General features: G+C 43.1%; 1 protein-coding gene across 11 annotated transcripts in view; it reads right to left on the reverse strand.

The window, feature by feature from the left end:
* Positions 1-442: 442 nt before the first annotated feature.
* LOC106586822 (tensin-1) overlaps positions 443-18,309 on the reverse strand; it is a 328,681-nt gene continuing 310,814 nt past the window's right edge. For all 11 annotated transcript variants that reach the window (XM_045707330.2, XM_045707331.2, XM_045707329.2 and 8 more), the window contains 9 exons: positions 17,714-17,800; positions 15,496-15,624; positions 14,691-14,786; positions 8,700-8,777; positions 8,491-8,562; positions 6,905-7,073; positions 5,607-5,675; positions 5,370-5,399; positions 443-3,729 (listed from right to left, as the gene is read on the reverse strand). In XM_045707330.2, coding sequence (XP_045563286.2) covers positions 3,591-3,729; positions 5,370-5,399; positions 5,607-5,675; positions 6,905-7,073; positions 8,491-8,562; positions 8,700-8,777; positions 14,691-14,786; positions 15,496-15,624; positions 17,714-17,800 — 869 coding nt within the window. In that variant the 3' untranslated portion in view covers positions 443-3,590. The remainder of the gene's footprint in view (positions 3,730-5,369; positions 5,400-5,606; positions 5,676-6,904; positions 7,074-8,490; positions 8,563-8,699; positions 8,778-14,690; positions 14,787-15,495; positions 15,625-17,713; positions 17,801-18,309) is intronic.

The following is an 18,309-nucleotide window of genomic DNA, read 5'->3' on the forward strand; positions in this document are numbered from 1 at the left end:
TAAAATATCAAGTGATTATTGAAGAATGTATCTTGTGGATGCCTTATGCTTCTTGCCAAATCAGAAACTTGTTTTTCTCTGTTGTTTGTAAACAAAGTAATTGTAATATACAACATAGTAAACTTTCATTTTGGTCCAGTGGATGGTATTTGTGGCCATGACTGTCTGTGAATGTGAGAGTGGTTGCATTTCTCCACCCTTATCACTTGGCTGTTTACAGGAAAAATGGCGGTGTGTCCACTTTGTTCTGTATTAAGTACAGATTGCCCCTTTAACCTAACCTTCTGCCCATTGTGGGTTTAACTTGTCTAAAGTATGGTATCTGTATAGTTGTGTTATTTTTTTCCGTTTTTTTTTATTGTTGAGTATATTATTCATATTGTAAATATTGTGTTTGTGATTTGTATGTAAAACTGAATAAACAGAGTTTGCCAACAACAAAAAAATCACAAATTACTTTTAATATGTTTTTTCTTCTTCTCAGAAACAAAAGCCATACAATAACGCAAATGAAAATACATACAGTTCTGTACAGGCATCGTAGCGCATTCATGCACACATTCTAAGGCTATTTCCTTAAAGTGGCCACATGTACATCAGAAGAGACTTCTTACACGCCAAATAACGTGAGACTGACATTCGTTTTGTGGTAGAGGGGGATTGACCCGACAAGCGTTTCTCAAAGAAAAATGCAGAATCAACCATGCTTTCACCACATATAGTTTTACAGTAGTGGAGACTCATCAAAATAATAAATACAATTCATTTAAAATCGAGGGATTCTCATTGAAGAGGAATGAACGGTTGGAACAGAATGGAACGAGTACAGATGCCATGGAAGAAGACCCAGTGGAGCTTAAAAACAAAAGACCCAGTTGATGCAAAACATTAAGCGGTAACAGAAGTGGACATGTAAATATTTGGTGTGTATTTTGACATGACAGAATGCCATGTGTTAATTCTAGTTATTTTTTCACTGGACTAGATTTGACCATTGAGGTATGACTAATCTGTTCCAAACAGAATCCAATTGAATAAGGACATTCACAAAATCATAAAGGCCAAAAAACGTGTCATAATACTTGTCTTCCATATTCTGAAAATATTAATTTAAACTCAGCCATTTGAGTTTCGCTAGTCCATTGAAGGTCATTGCTGAAATCACAGTTAAAACACTGTAGTAAAAACACAATGGGTAGTCAAACTTTGGTTCACCACATGAGGGCAGTAGACCCTACATAACAAAATTAATAATTGCTTAAGATTTTAATACGGTGGTGCTTCACTAAACCTGTGATTTAGATAGAGGAAGTAGTCACGGAAAGAATGTCTGGCCTCCAAACATGCAGTGAACACACAGCTACACATAGGTGCATTGATATTTCACGTGACGTTTAAGTGCTTAACTCTGGCAATTCCATTTTAGGCAGGTTTATTTTGACAAAAAACTTAAAATGTTGGCACAATTTTGCAACAAAGAACTTTGCTAGATGCTCTTTCTCCCCCCTACCAAAGGATGCTTCATACAAAGAATCATAACATAATCAAAGTAATGCAGTGAATTTTTTTTAAAGCAATGCTTTAAAATACATACACTTTACACTATTTATTTAGATGTAGTTCAGTCTCATGATTTATAAATCTTAGCCAAAGTACAGAATCACTCAGTAATCTTTATGTATAGACTATATATGTCAATGTATTATATGAGTTAAAAGAGTGACAGAGCAAAAAAAGAAACATGTTTTATATATCTATATATGTATATGTATATGTATATGTATATAGCTTACTTGTGGGTATGATGTAGGTGTTACACGTTTGACAGGCTGATCTGTAATGATAGTGGGCTCTCTCAATCTTTACTGGGACGGTTGCTGGGGTAGAATAATTGTAATGTTCCAAAGGAGAAGAGAGAGAGCTTGATGCCCGTCTGCTCTTCAAAAATCAGCAGTGAACTCTGACCTTCCATGATGGTTATACATGCACAGCGGAGAGGAGTGGACCTGATGATAGTCAATGGTAGACACACAAAGGGGAACCAATCAACCAAAAGCAAATGTATACATAGATGGGTAACAGCAGACTCCAGCTCCCAGCGTCATTACAGGGCTCTAATACCCCTGTGTAGGTGAATAGTTGGACCAAACTGGACAGGCTTCTATCTATCCTCCATCCTTCAACCATTCAAAAGAACGGTGGAAGTCAGAGGAGACCAATACAGATGTGTTCTGTTGTTCTGAAGAGAACAGCTGATGTGTTCTGTTGTTCTGAAGAGAACAGCCGATATGTTCTGTTGTTCTGAAGAGAACAGCTGATGTGTTCTGTTGTTCTGAAGAGAACAGCCGATATGTTCTGAAGAGAACAGTGGAAGTCAGATGTGTCCTGTTGTTCTGAAGAGAACAGCTGTGTTCTGTTGTTCTGAAGAGAACAGTGGAAGTCAGATGTGTTCTGAAGAGAACAGTGGAAGTCAGATGTGTTGTGTTGTTCTGAAGAGAACAGTGGAAGTCAGATGTGTTCTGTTGTTCTGAAGAGAACAACTGTGCTTTTTTCTTTATTTTCTTTCTCTACAGCTGCATACCTGATACTAGTGACTCCTGTTTAAAGCTTAAGAAATGCAACCCGTTTGACAGAACATGATAGTTAGGCCCCAAGTCAAGTCATCCAAGTCATCCAAGTCATCCACGCCCTACCAAGTCATCCATGCCCTACCAAGTCATCCACGCCATACCAAGTCATCCACGCCATACCAAGTCATCCACGCCCTACCAAGAGAGCACTCCGTGATATTTACATTGATTCAACTCGCCAGCATGCAAAAATGTCCTTGAATACGGTTTGCGAAGAAAGCAAAGATCAAACTTTTAGGAATAAAATAAATACAGTATTTACTTGTATATAGAAAGAACATAACATGTAAATGTTTTGATAAAGTAGCCATTTTTTATATATATTTTTTAACCAAATATTAACTCAAACATACCTTCCGACAGTGACATTGCCTCTTTTTAAAAATCTTTGGTTGACCAGTCCAAACCCGATAGCTTAACACCCTTCTTTACATCACACAACTTTACTTCTTCTTCTCTTTTTTTATGCATCACACTCACTGACATCATCACTGACATGATTTCCTCTTCCTGTTCTTGTGCTACCCTGCTAGAGAGATCACAATGGTCTACCATAGCCAACATCCAAAATTTTACACAGCCACACCCCACAAACTGCACTTCCTCTATCCACCCTAGTTAGCGCCACAAAGGAGTCCTTACAAGAAGAAACACACAGACAGAAACACACACACTCACACACACACACACACACACACACACACACACACACACACACACACACACACACACACACACACACACACACACACACACACACACACACACACACACACACACACACACACACACACACACACATACACACACAGGTAAAAGACAAGGTCAGAAGGAAAGAGGTGAAACCTAAGACTAAACGTAGAATAAAAAAAATAAAAAAGGAAATAAATTCCCTCCGTAGTTAAAAAGAACAACAACACAAAAAAACTAAAAGCCAGGGGTCGCCAAAAGGTCAGCTCATCATTTCTGCGAGCCGCTCATCACCTTGGAGACAAAGTTGACGATGGAGCTGGCGGGCTGATCAGCGTCCATCTCGGCAAAGAGGTGACTGACGTTGTCAGTTGTGCTTCCTTGCTTCCGAGCCACAAACCCAAAAAACCTGGAACAGGGAAGGGATGCTGTCAATGTTGTTTATAGGCTTGTTCTAACTGGTCAAATTAATCTGTAGGAAATCATATGAATCATAGATGAAAAGTGTGTGTGTATGTGACCAAATGGGTTTGAACCATGGTTGTTTTCATGCTACAAAACTGTTTTAGCCAGCTGAGCTAAAGCCTATTACTTCAGGTCTTAGGCAAGGTTACTCATCACTTGAGCTGGTTCACCCAAACACATCCATTATCATTGATGCTTTACTGTATCCATTAAGATATATTGTTTTGCTAAATTGTTTCTGTTCCATCTCTATAGTGCCATGGTTAGTCTCTAGGGGGCGCTCCATGCCACTGTTACCATTTGGGATTATTTAAGGCTCAATTCAATTCAAATTGGCGAAGTTCGACTACATTTCTGACTGAGCCGACATATGCAGCGTTTACAGAGAAAGCAGTCACCGCGAACAGGTGAATATTGCCTTTAGATTTAAATCGCGCTATAGCACTGAACATTAGGGATACGGATTGAATAGAAGCCTTTCTTTATGCTGTAACCAGGACCTGAAACTAACTTTGGGGAAAACATTCACACTATTTATCAGCATTTGGTTGGAGCATTTTTTTAAACTTTTTTTTGCCCTGGCTGTAATGATAAATATTTCACAGTAATTATAATGATATTTTGTCTACTTGATTTACTCTTTTGCCTGTTAGACCATATGAGTTTATACAATTGAGCCCTAAGTCTCATAACAGTAAATTCATAGGCACTTTGATCCCTGAGTTTAAAACCCCAAACCATGACATGCTGTAAATTCTAAACTCGTGACTGCCAACACTGGGCTTTGTTGGCTAAAGGGACACTCTTTTATCCTCAGCCCAGTCATCTCTCCATCCATCTATTCTTCCTCTCTGAATCGTTGGTGGGGAGCTTTCATCCCTTCTTCTCTCCCCTGGTTTGATGTCTGAGCTACTAAATATCACCTTTTATTTGATTTAGAATGGAGGAGAGTACTAATTGAAATCACATGGGCTAATGTATTAGAGGCAGGTCAGGAACTGATGATAAGTCTGTCTAAGTGAATAGTCCCCCCCCCCCCCCCCAAAGAACCATTGTTTGACAAGCTAAACAACTGGTTTGAAATCAGATCTAACTATCCTTAGTTCTAACCGGTACCATTAGGTGTTAAACATCAAAACCATCCTTGGACCAGCTGCTGAAAGTATCAAGCTAAGTTGCTTCACTTTCTTCAGTGGTTCTGCAACTCTCAGTCAAAGTAAAGTTGGGCAATCTATAAACAGTACAGACAAAAATACACTAGGACTACCCCCTCTCTTCTACGCTTCAACTAATCTCTGTTATTATCTATGCATAGTCACTTTAATAACTCTACCTATATGTACATATTACCTCGACACCGGTACCCCGCACATTGACTCTGTACCGGTAGCCCTGTATATAGCCTCGCTATTGTTATTTTACTGCTGCTCTTGAATTATTTGTTACTTTTATTTTCTTAAAACTGTTTTGTTGGTTAAGGGCTTGTAAGTAAGCATTTCACTGTAAGGTCTACACCTGTTGTATTCGGCACATGTGACAAATAAAATTAGATTTGGTACTCAAGTGCATGTACTGTATACTTACTTGGCTGTGCCCCCATCAGGTTTATTCCACCTGTAGAGAGATAAATAAACAGTATTATATCATGTAACATTATGTATGATATATTCATGACATATAATATTATGAGGTCATAGGCCCCATTCATTTCAAACAGAAAAGATTACTGCCTTTCGATTACTGTCCCCGAAAGTATGTGTGTGTGTGTGTATGTGTGTGTGTGTGTATGTGTGTGTGTTGTTGCTCAGTGTGGACACTCACTTTCTCTCCTGAGGGTCGACATCACAAAACGTGACAGTGTTGATAGGGTAGTGGCGCCGGAAGAAACGCCTGTTAGGTAAAAACAAGGTTTAGCACACTGCACCATATCAACTCATAGACTACTACAGCACAGGAAAAGAGCCCTCAGTCAGAGTGAGCCGTTTTAAATATTGTCATTATAGTTCAAATATTGTTGATCAGTTTTAAAAATGCAATATACAGTCTTGTAGAGTGATGTAGTTGTAAAAAAAATAGGTGGATAAACTCTGATCGCTGGTCGCGGTGAAAAAAGTACCGCTACATATACTTTTAATGCATTTTTCCGCAAAAGGTGGGTAAACTGTCCCTTAAAAAAAGGTGGGAAACTGTCCCTTAAAAAAAGGTGGGTAAACTGTCCCTTCCACTACAACCCTACACCACTACACCCCTACTCAACTACTCCACCCCTACTCCACTATACCCCTAATCCACTACTCCACCACTACACCCCTACTCCACTACACCCTAACACCACTACTACACCCCTACTCCACCACTATACCACTACTCCACTACTCCACCCCCACTCCACTACTACACCCCTACTCCACTACTACAACCCTACACCACCGCTACACCGTACTCCACTACTCCACCCCTACTCCACTATGTCACTACTCCACCACTACTTCACTACTCCACCACTACACCCTACTCCACTACTACACCCCTACTCCACTACTCCACCACTACAGCCTACTCCACCCTTACTCCAATACCCCACCCATACTATACTACTCCATTACTACAATACACCCCTACGACACCACTACACCCCTACTCCACCACTACACCCCTACTTCACTACTCCACTACACTCATACTCCACCACTACACCCCTACTCCAGTACTCCACTACCCCACCACCAATCCACTACTCCACCACTCCACCCCTACTCCACCACTCCACCCCTACTCCACTACACCCCAACTCCCCTACTCCACCACTACACCCCTACTCCACCACTACACCCCTACTCCACCACTCCACCACTACACCCCTACTCCACTACTCCACCACTACACCCCTACTCCACTACTACACCCCTACTCCACCACTACACCCCTACTCCACCACTACTCCCCTACTCCACTACTCCACCACTACACCCCTACACCCCTACTCCACCACTCCACCACTACACCCCTACTCCACTACTCCACCACTACACCCCTACTCCACCACTACACCCCTACTCCACTACTCCACTACACCACTACTCCATTATAAACGCATGTTTGTCCTACTCCCTACTCACTTCCTCTGGTTATCCGTCAGGGTGATGCCTTGGGGCGACACCTTGAAGTGTACAATGGTGGCGGTGGGCGGGGACGCGGCGGCCATCGTCTCCGAGATCGCCTTGGCGACGGCCTGAGGTCCTGTCAGAGACTCCATGTCCACCGAGTTGATGTACAGCACATTGCATGCTAGGAGAAAAAGAGTGAGGTGTGGCCAATCAGCACAGTGCATTTCACACTGGAAAGAGGAGAGATGTCAAAAAGGAGAGAGATGATGTCATGGGCTGTCTGGCTTTTCAATGCTACAACACATATTGGTTTGGTTGTAGTGCTTTCTGTTGTGACGTGACATGATCAACAGTTTACAATCGTTTCATTTATAGGATGTATTATGTATGCTTAAGATCAGAGTAACATGGAGTAATCTATTACAAAATGATATTTGTCACACACTGAGTGGACAAAACATTAAGAACACTTTCCTAATATTGAGCTGCAACCCCTTTTGCCCCTCAGAACAGCCTCAATTTGCCGGGGTGCATGGACTCAACAAGGTGTCGAAAGCGTTCCACAGAGCTATTGGCCCATGTTGACTGCAATGATTCCTACAGTTGTGTCAAATTGGATAGATGTCCTTTGGGTGGTGGAGCATTCTTGATACACACTGGAAACTGTTGAGCGTGAAAAACCCAGCAACGTTGCAGTTCTTGACACACTCAAACCGGTGCGCCTGGCATCACCCTCTGAATGGCACACATACACAATCCATGTATCAATTGTCTGAAGGCTTAAAACATACTAATGTAACCTTCTACAATGATTGAATTGGTTTAACAAGTAACATCAATAAGGGATCATAGCTTTCCCCTGAATTCACCTGGTCAGTCTGTCACGGAAAGAGCAGGTGTTCCTAATGTTTTGAGCCCTCAATATATACTATGTAGCACAACAGTTTATAGCTTTGCAAATCATTGACATGTAAAATGCTGAATGCAATACAGTACATTCTTGACCGTTTCCAATGCTGTTATGGGAATTAATTTCATACATATCACAATTGATATTAGTAGGTTTAAAGTTCTGCGTTTCTGCACACATTCTAAAAAAAGGGGCCTTTTCATGCAAGAGAGTTCCAAAGACGGTACATGCTTTCTGGGACAAGGCTGCACGGGAGAAAAGACTGTCAGGGGTCAAAACCATTCAGTCATTGGACAGAAAACATTTCAGGCATTCTTAGCGTTGTCGTCTTCTATTAGATGTAGGATGAGACAAACACACACACACACACACACACACACACACACACACACACACAAAACACACACACATAGACTTCTGAGGCAGACGTCAGAGATCTGGGTCAGAATGTAGCAGTCAGCGACCAACAGTCTCATAATAGAAAGGACACATGATTTACCATGGGAGTCAGCAGGGACTCTCTGCCCTATAGTGACACAGAGGTGGCATCACCAGTGTGGGGACAACAATGGAATGGTATAGAGTACAAAAAGCTAACAAACTAACAAAAATGAAGATGACCTTTCCATTACATAGAAAAGTGCTCAACCAAACCCAATAGTCAACACAATGGTATGCTGCTTCTAACCTGCTCCATGTTTCAGGAGGTAGTCAGCCTGGTTGGTTGGCGTGGCAATATCTGGGACATCCTGGTGGAGATCTGAAACACAGCAGGAGACGATTCAGAAATTCCCCACACCACATTGCACGTATCCATTCAAAATTATACAAACACGCATGTACACATACACAGGCACACACACAGACAGACAGACAGACACACACTCCTGGCCTCACCTCTGGTAGGGATGACCAGTTTACATGGCAGGGCCTGTGGAGTCATGGCGTGCTGGTACACAAGAGCGGACAGACAACCTACACGAACGACACACACACACACACACACACACACACACACACACACACACACACACACACACACACACACACACACACACACACACACACACACACAAAGAGAGATTAGTATTAGTTGTGCCAACAGGACAACAGTTCTTTAAAGATGACATATCTTCATCAAGACATGTGGATCACACACCCTGGACCCACACTCATCCCATACCCACACTCACACCATACCCACACTCACCCCATACCATACCCACACTCACCCCATACCATACTCACCCCATACCATACCATACCCACACTCACCCCATACCATACCCACACTCACCCCATACCATACCCACACTCACCCCATACCATACCCACACCCACCCCATACCATACCCACACTCACCCCATAACCACACTCACCCCATACCATACCCACACTCACCCCATACCATACCCACACTCACCCCATACCATACCCACACTCACCCCATACCATACCCACACCCACCCCATACCATACCCACACTCACCCCATACCATACCCACACTCACCCCATACCATACCCACACTCACCCCATCCCTACACTCACCCCATACCATAACCACACTCACCCCATACCATACCCACACTCACCCCATACCATACCCACACTCACCCCATACCATACCCACACTCACCCCATACCATACCCACACCCACCCCATACCATACCCACACTCACCCCATACCATACCCACACCCACCCCATACCATACCTACACTCACCCCCTACCATACCCACACCCACCCCATACTATACTCACACTCACCCCATACCATACCCACACTCACCCCATACCATACCCACACTCACCCCATACTATACTCACACTCACCCCATACCATACCCACACTCACCCCATACCATACCCACACCCACCCCATACCATACTCACACCCACCCCATACCATACCTACACTCACCCCCTACCATACCCACACTCACTCCATACTATACTCACACTCACCCCATACCATACCCACACTCACCCCATACCATACCTACACACACCCCATACCATACCTACACTCACCCCATACCATACCCACACTCACCCCATACTATACCCACACTCACCCCATACCATACCCACACTCACCCCATACCATACCATACCCACACCCACCCCATACCATACCCACACTCACCCCATACCATACCCACACTCACCCCATACCATACCCACACACACCCCATACCATACCTACACTCACCCCATACCCACACTCACCCCATACCATACCCACACTCACCCCATACCATACCTACACTCACCCCATACCATACCCACACTCACCCCATACCATACCCACACTCACCCCATACCATACCCACACTCACCCCATACCATACCCACACTCACCCCATACCATACCTACACTCACCCCCTACCATACCTACACTCACCCCATACCATACCTACACTCACCCCCTACCATACCCACACTCACCCCATACCATACCCACACTCAACCCATACCATACCCACACTCACCCCATACCATAACCACTCACCCCATACTCATACTCACACTCACCCCATACCATACCCACACTCACCCCATACCATACCCACACTCACCCCATACTATACCTATACGCACCCCATACCATACCCACACTCACCCCATACCATACCTACACTCACCCCCTACCATACCCACACTCACCCCATACCATACCCACACTCACCCCATACTATACCTATACGCACCCCATACCATACCCACACTCACCCCCTACCATACCCACACTCACCCCCTACCATACCCACACTCACCCCATACCATACCCACACTCACCCCATACCATACCCACACTCACCCCATACCATACCCATACTCACTCCATACTATACTCACACTCACACTCACCCCATACCATACCCACACTCACCCCATACTATACCCACACTCACCCCATACTATACCCACCCTGAATAGGGGCAGCAGGTAGTCCAGTGGTTAGAACGTTGGACGAGAAAGGTTGCTGGATCGAATCCCCTAGCTGACACCCTATACACACACACAGCCTATATAACTATACACACACACACACACACACACACCCTATACCCACACTTCTGGACAGACCCAATAACACTTCCAAACACCCCATACACCCACCCTCAAATCAAATTGTATTGGTCATATTTAGCAGATGTTATTGTGGGTGTATGGGGTAACACACTCACACACCCAGCATCTCAATTCAACTTCCGTCCCTCCCTTTAGAACATCATTCAATAAGTATAGTCTTGGGGATAAGGTTTCTTCAATAAGCCCATTTTTAGACTGATCCTGTCTGACTGGTTCAGTCATCTCTAACTGTGTTCCTGGGTCAGTAGCCATCTCCCTGTGGTTCCCAGTAAGAGGAGTCTGACACGCACATACGGTGTCTTCAGAAAGTATTCACACCCCTTGACTTTTTCCACATTTTGTTGTGTTACAGCCTGAATTTATAATGGCAAAAATTAAGATGTTTTATGTTTTTAGAAATTATAAAAAAACAAAAAGCTGAAATGTGTTGACATAATACGTATTTAGCCCATTTGTTATGGCAAGCCTAAATACGTTCTGTAGTAATCGCATAATAAGTTGCATGGACTCACTCTGTGTGCAATACTAGTGGTTAAAACCTGTTGGGGCTAGGGGGCAGAATTGACAATTTCGGAAAAAATATGTGCCCATATTAAACTGCCTCCTACTCAAACTCAGAACGTAGGATATGCATATTATTAGTAGATTTGGATAGAAAACACTGACGTTTCTAAAACCGTTTGAATGGTGTCTGTGAGTATAACAGAACTCATATGGCAGTCAAAACCCTGAGAGAAATCCTAACAGGAAGTGGAAATCTGATGTGTGGAATCACTTTCAAGCCTTTGCCTATGAAACACACTGTAAATTAGGATTCATGTAGCACTTCCTACGGCTTCCACTAGATGTCAACAGTCTTTACAAAGTGGTTTGAGTCTTCTCCTGTAAAAACTGACCGAACGAGAGGCCTGGAAAGTTTGTCATAGGGGGAGGGCCATTACTACTATGATGCGCGTGCCCGTGGGTACTCTCTCGTTCCGAAACGTTTTGTAAGACAATGCAATCGTCCGCCTTGAATATTATTGAAGTTCTGATTGAAAAAGGCCCTAAAGATTTATGCTATACAACGTTTGACATGTTTGAACGAACGTAAATAATATTTTTTTGCACTTTCGTGACGACAAGTCACTTTCGTGATGCCAAATTTTGAGTAGCCTTCGGAACGCGCTAACAAGAAGGAGCTATATGGACATAAATTATTAACTTTTTAGAACAAAACTACATTTGTTGTGGACCTGGGATTCCTGGAAGTGCCTTCTGATGAAGATAATCAAAGGTAAGTGAATATTTACAATAGTATATTTGATTTTAGATGGTTCCAAGATGGCGCTAACCTGTATCGCCAAGCCTATTTTTCTGAGCATAGTACCTCGTTTATTGCAAAGTGTGATTTCCCAGTAAAGTTATTTTGAAATCTGGCAATGCGGTTGCATTCACGAGATGTTAATCAATAATTCTTTGAATGACAATATTATATTTTACCAATGTTTTCGAATAGTAATTTTGTAAATTGTAGCGCAGTTCACCGGCAGTTTTGGAGGCTAAATATTTTCCGAACATCATCGCCATTGTAAAATGCTGTTTTTGGATATAAATATTAACTTGATAGAACAAAAAATGCATGTATTGTCTAACATAATGTCCCAGGAGTGTCATCTGATGAAGATTGTCAAAGGTTAGTGCATAATTTTAGCTGGTTTTCTGCTTTTGGTGACGCCTGTCTTTGCATTGAAAATAGCTGTGTGTAATGTTTTGTCAATGTACTGTCCTAACATAATCTAACTTTATGCTTTTGCCGTAAAGCCTCTTTGAAATCGGACGTGGTTGGATTAAGGAGATGTTTATCTTTCAAATGGTGTAAAATAGTTGATTGTTTGAGAAATTGAAATTATTAGATTTTTGCTATCTGGTCAAGCAATCCCGTTACCGGGATGAGAACGAGAAGGGGTCCCATAGAGGTTAACACGACTTTTGAATTACTACCTCATCTCTGTATCCTACACATACAATTATCGGTAAGGTCCCTCAGTCGAGCACTGACTTTCAAACACAGATACAACCACAAAGACCAGGGAGGTTTTCCAATGCCTGGCAAAGAAGGGCATCTATTGGTAGATGGGTAAAAAAAGCATACATTGAATATCCCTTTGAGCATGGTGAAGTTATTAATGACACTTTGGATAGTGTATCAATACACCCAGTCATTACAAAGATACAGGCATCCATCCCAACTCAGTTGCTGGAGAGGAAGGAAACCGCTCAGGGATTTCACCATGAGGACAAAGGTGGCTTTAAAACAGTTACAGAGTTTAATGGCTGTGATAGGAGAAAACTGAGGATGGATCAACAACATTGTAGTTACTCCACAACAGTAACCTAAATGACAGAGCGAAAAGAATCGCGCCTGCAAAGCCACGAATCAGCTTTTTGCCGCCTTCTGAGAGCCCATGGGAGCCGTAGGAAGTGTCACGTAACAGCAGAGACCCTCTGTAATGGATAGAGATAATCAAGAAGGGCAAGAAATTGTCAGACAGGCCACTTCCTGCATGGAATCTTCTCAGGTTTTGGCCTGCCATATGAGTTCTGTTATACTCACAGACACCATTCAAACAGTTTTAGAAACTTTAGGGTGTTTTCTATCCAAAGCCAATAATTATATGCATATTCTAGTTACTGGGCAGGAGTAGTAACCAGATTAAATCGGGTACGTTTTTTATCCAGCCGTGTCAATACTGCCCCCTAGCCCTAACAGGATATATATATATTTCTTCTTTTTTTTAACGTTGATATTACAGAGTTTTTTGTCTAGATAAAAAAATATATAATAATAATTTTAATCGCAATTTGTAACACAACAAAATGTGGAAAAAGTCAAGGGGTGTGAATACTTTCTGAAGACACTGTACATATTTCATTTTGAGATTTTCCACTTGGACCGACTTGAGGAAAAAAAGGCTGCAAAAATGATTTAACAACAGCTAAGATGTGGGAGGGAAGGGAGCTAGCTACCAGACCAGGGTTCAAATACGATTTGAAATCATTATAACTACTTTAAAGCCCGCCAATCTGGCATTCCAGCCAGGAAAAAGCAAACGCAAAAGAATTTGAAATATTTCAAATAGTATTTGAAACCAGGTCTGGAGCTAAGTAGGCTAAAGCCAGACTCCCACGCACCTTCTCAGAATTGGCTCCTGTAGCTGGATGAAGCTGACGTAAGACACAGCCCTCTGGAAACATGCTATTTTTGATCATACTTTGGCACACGGAGGAACTTTTGCTTGTTAAACACCTACACGTGCATGCACACACACTACTCGTCTCACACACACACAGACACCAACGCACGTAATGCGGTCTCTGGATGAAATTAGAGAGGAGAGCATTTGAACCATATTAAATGACTTTGACTGATCCCATACTATAATTAGGATTAAACATCATGGGATGGGAGAACGTCGGGACAGGGAGAGCACTGAGAGGAGATCAGAGTCATCAGACCAATACAGCCAAGAGTCAGTGACCACAACCACATCATGAAACTCATGTCTGGCATTGACTCTTCCCCCGGTTACCGTATCTGAGAAACATGCCATGTTGTTGTCAGAAGGACCGGTTCTGAAAGGTCTGAAAGAAAGATTCTATCGTCTCTAAAGTCTTTTCTTCAATCCACCCATCCTCTCCCCACTTCCCTCTCAAAACGTCAGAGGGAGGATCTCCTCCTTCAATGCTCTCCTTGCCTCCCCTGGTGTGTGTGTGCATATGTGTGTAGGGGTTAAATGTGACTCACCAAAGTAAGGCTCATTGGGACATCCTTTCAGCTTCACTCCCTTAGGACTCGTCTCAATCAGGAAGTGCCTCACCAGCTCGTTAGTGATGTCACCAGCTACAGGACAAACAACACAGCGGTGAACAACACCGCAGATAGCCAGTTATTAGTGGTATGTAGACATCACCTCATAAGGGGAAGTATTATATAGTGTAGTTATTATATTGGTAATGATTTATTTCTTTAACCAACAACAGACCAAGCACTAAAATATAATGTTTAACGTTCTAGGATGACCTTATTGGCTATTTAAAACTGTTCTCTTGGCAGATAAATAAAATGTGTTTACATAGAACATTCTCGCCCTTCGTGTGTGTGTGTGTGTGTGTGTGTGTGTGTGTGTGTGTGTGTGTGTGTGTGTGTGTGTGTGTGTGTGTGTGTGTGTGTATGTGTGTAACCGATGTGAAATGGCTAGCTAGTTAGCGGTGGTGCGCACTAATAGCGTTTCAATCGGTGACGTCACTCGCTCTGAGACCTAAAGTAGTTGTTCCCCTTGCTCTGCAAGGGCCGTGGCTTTCGTGGCACGATGGGTAATGATGCTTCGTGGGTGTCAGTTGTTGATGTGTGCAGAGGGTCCTTGGTTCAAGCACAGGTTGGAGTGAGTAGAGGGACGGAAGCTATACTGTTACATATGTGTGTGTATAGGACACACACACACCTAGCCCTTCTCTTCTAGGATGGTTCTCCACCATCAGTTACAGGGACAGTGTGATGTTATATTATTAACCAGTATATGGAAGATGGAGCCCCATTGGTGATCTAGTACCTTTCTTGGACTGCTGAGCAGTAGGAGGAGGAGAGGCCACCTTCATGGCCAGGCCATAGGCCCCTCGGAAGGAGTGACTGTCCCGGATGACAAAGGCCCCTGGCTCCTTCTCTCTCAGCAGGCCGATGGCTGCAATACACGACAACACATGATTCAATAAAATACCAGTTCAAGTATCCACGCAGGTGCAAGTAAGAAGGAGGACAGGGAGAAAGAAAGGAATATGTAAGACAGACATGGAAGATAGGGAGAGGGAGAAGGAGGAGAGAGGGAAGGAGGAGAGGGAGAAAGAGGAGAGAGGGAAGGAGGAGAGGGAGAAGAAGGAGGGGGAGAAGGAAGAGGAGAAAGGAGCAGAGGGGGAAGGAGGAGAGAGAGGAGGAGAGGGAGAAGGAGGAGAGTAAGGAGGAGAGTGAGAAGGAGGAGAGGGAGGAGAGGGAGAAGGAGGACGGGGAGAAGAGGGAGAAAGAGGTAAGGGGGAAGGAGGAGAGGGCGAAGGAGAAGAGGGAGAAGGAGGAGAGGGAGGAGAGAGAGAAGGAGGACAGGGAGGAGAGGGAGAAAGAGGTAAGGGGGAAGGAGGAGAGGGAGAAGGATGAGAGGGAGAAGGAGAAGAGGGAGAAGGAGGAGAGGGAGAGTCGGAAGGGGAGTTGGAAACTTTCCATGGAGAGGAGGACCTTTTGGGATCCCATATTTCAGCGTAACTACAGGGGAGAGCAGAAATCTGTTGTCTATTCGACAAAATACCTTTTAATGCATCTGTAACATGCAATTCTATATGTCCCTATGTGTCCAAATATGACATTTTAAAGACTTTAAGTAAGACAGATATAGCTACATCACATGCAGATGTTCCCGGGCCTTAATTGAGTACGTATTGTGTGTGTGTGTGTGTGTGTGTGTGTGTGTGTGTGTGTGTGTGTGTGTGTGTGTGTGTGTGTGTGTGTGTGTGTGTGTGTGCGAGTGCGTGTCTCTGTGTGTGCGTGTCCGTGTGTTTTCTTTTGTGTGTGTGTGTGTGTGTGTGTGTGTGTGTGTGTGTGTGTGTGTGTGTGTGTGTGTGTGTGTGTGTGTGTGTGTGTGTGTGTGTGTGTGTGTGTGCGTCTGAATGTGTGTCCGTGTGTGATGTCAATGTAGCAGAGCATGTGCTTGTGTTTAACACAGATGATGTAATCCAATAAGCGAGAGCAGATACGGGGGCCAACAGCAGTGACCTCACAGTGACCTTACAGCAGAACACAACACAATAGAACACAACACAATAGAACACAACACAATAGAACACAACACAATAGAACACAACAGAACACAACACAATAGAACACAACACAACACAATAGAACACAACACAACACAGCAGACCTCAACACAATAGAACACAACAGAACACAACACAATAGAACACAACACAACACAATAGAGCACAACACAATAGAACACAACAGAAGACAACACAACACAACACAACACAATAGAACACAACACAATAGAACAGAAGACAACACAACAGAACACAACACAATAGAACACAACACAATAGAACACAACACAATAGAACACAACACAATAGAACAGAACACAACACAATAGAACATAACACAACAGAACACAACACAATAGAACACAACACAACAGAACACAACACAACAGAACACAACACAACAGAACACAACACAACAGAACACAACACAACAGAACACAACACAACAGAACACAATAGAACACAACACAACAGAACACAACACAACAGAACACAACACAATAGAACACAACACAACAGAACACAACACAACAGAACACAACACAATAGAACACAACACAACTGAACACAACACAACAAAACACAATAGAACACAACACAACAAAACAGAACACAATAGAACAGAACACAACACAACAGAGCACAATAGAATTCAATAGAACACAACAGAACCCAACTGGACAGAACACAATAGAACACCATAGAACAGAATAGAACAGAACACAACACAACAGAACACAACAGGGTAAATTAGGCCATGTGTGTGTCGGGGTGGATGTGTCAGGTGAATCCAACAGGGTTTAAATCAAACACACATCCTAACTTTCTCACGGTTAACTAAATAAAGAACATTCTCGCCCACATTTGATCTGAGATAGGCCTTATGCTAGCTAGAAGAACAACTAGTGGAATAAGATAACTATTGTTACGTTTAATCTCTTCCCCCATGACAACAGTCACACTCACCTTGTTCACGGGAGATGTCAGGCTTGTACCAGAACTTGGACGTATCCTGAACAAACTTTACATTCAGCCTGGTCTCTGGACTCCCGTCTAGGACAAGAAATTAGAAGTTGTGTTGCAATCATGACATGTAGATTTACCTGGCATTTCCACAGTAACCCTTTAATTTGGCCATATTAAAAATGGTATGTTTAAACGATACTGTGTGAATGCTGCATGTCACGTTACATTGAATCAAGTCTTGGGTCTCTGCGATTTATTTATTGAACGTTTATTTAACCAGGTTAGTCTGGTTGAGATAAACATCTATTTTTCAAGAGAGACCTGGACCAAGACAGCAGCAGTGATGCTTCACGAGGGTCATTCTGACCAAGAACCGTCAAAGATAATCTATAAATCAACTGAAATCAGCTCCTTATTGTGTAGAGATTAGTCAATCTGCGCTATTAGCCAGTTACCCCCTAGCGCCAACTCTCGCAAACAAGCCAGTATCTATATCTGCGACCATATAAGTAGTTGCTGTCAGTATGCTCAGTATGACACAGAATGGAGCTGTGAAACCGCTGCAGACGCAGAAATGGCTGCCAACCAAGGCTCTG

This window comes from Salmo salar, chromosome 25, assembly GCF_965601325.2.
Source record: "Salmo salar chromosome 25, fSalSal1, whole genome shotgun sequence".
Lineage (NCBI taxonomy): Eukaryota > Metazoa > Chordata > Actinopteri > Salmoniformes > Salmonidae > Salmo > Salmo salar.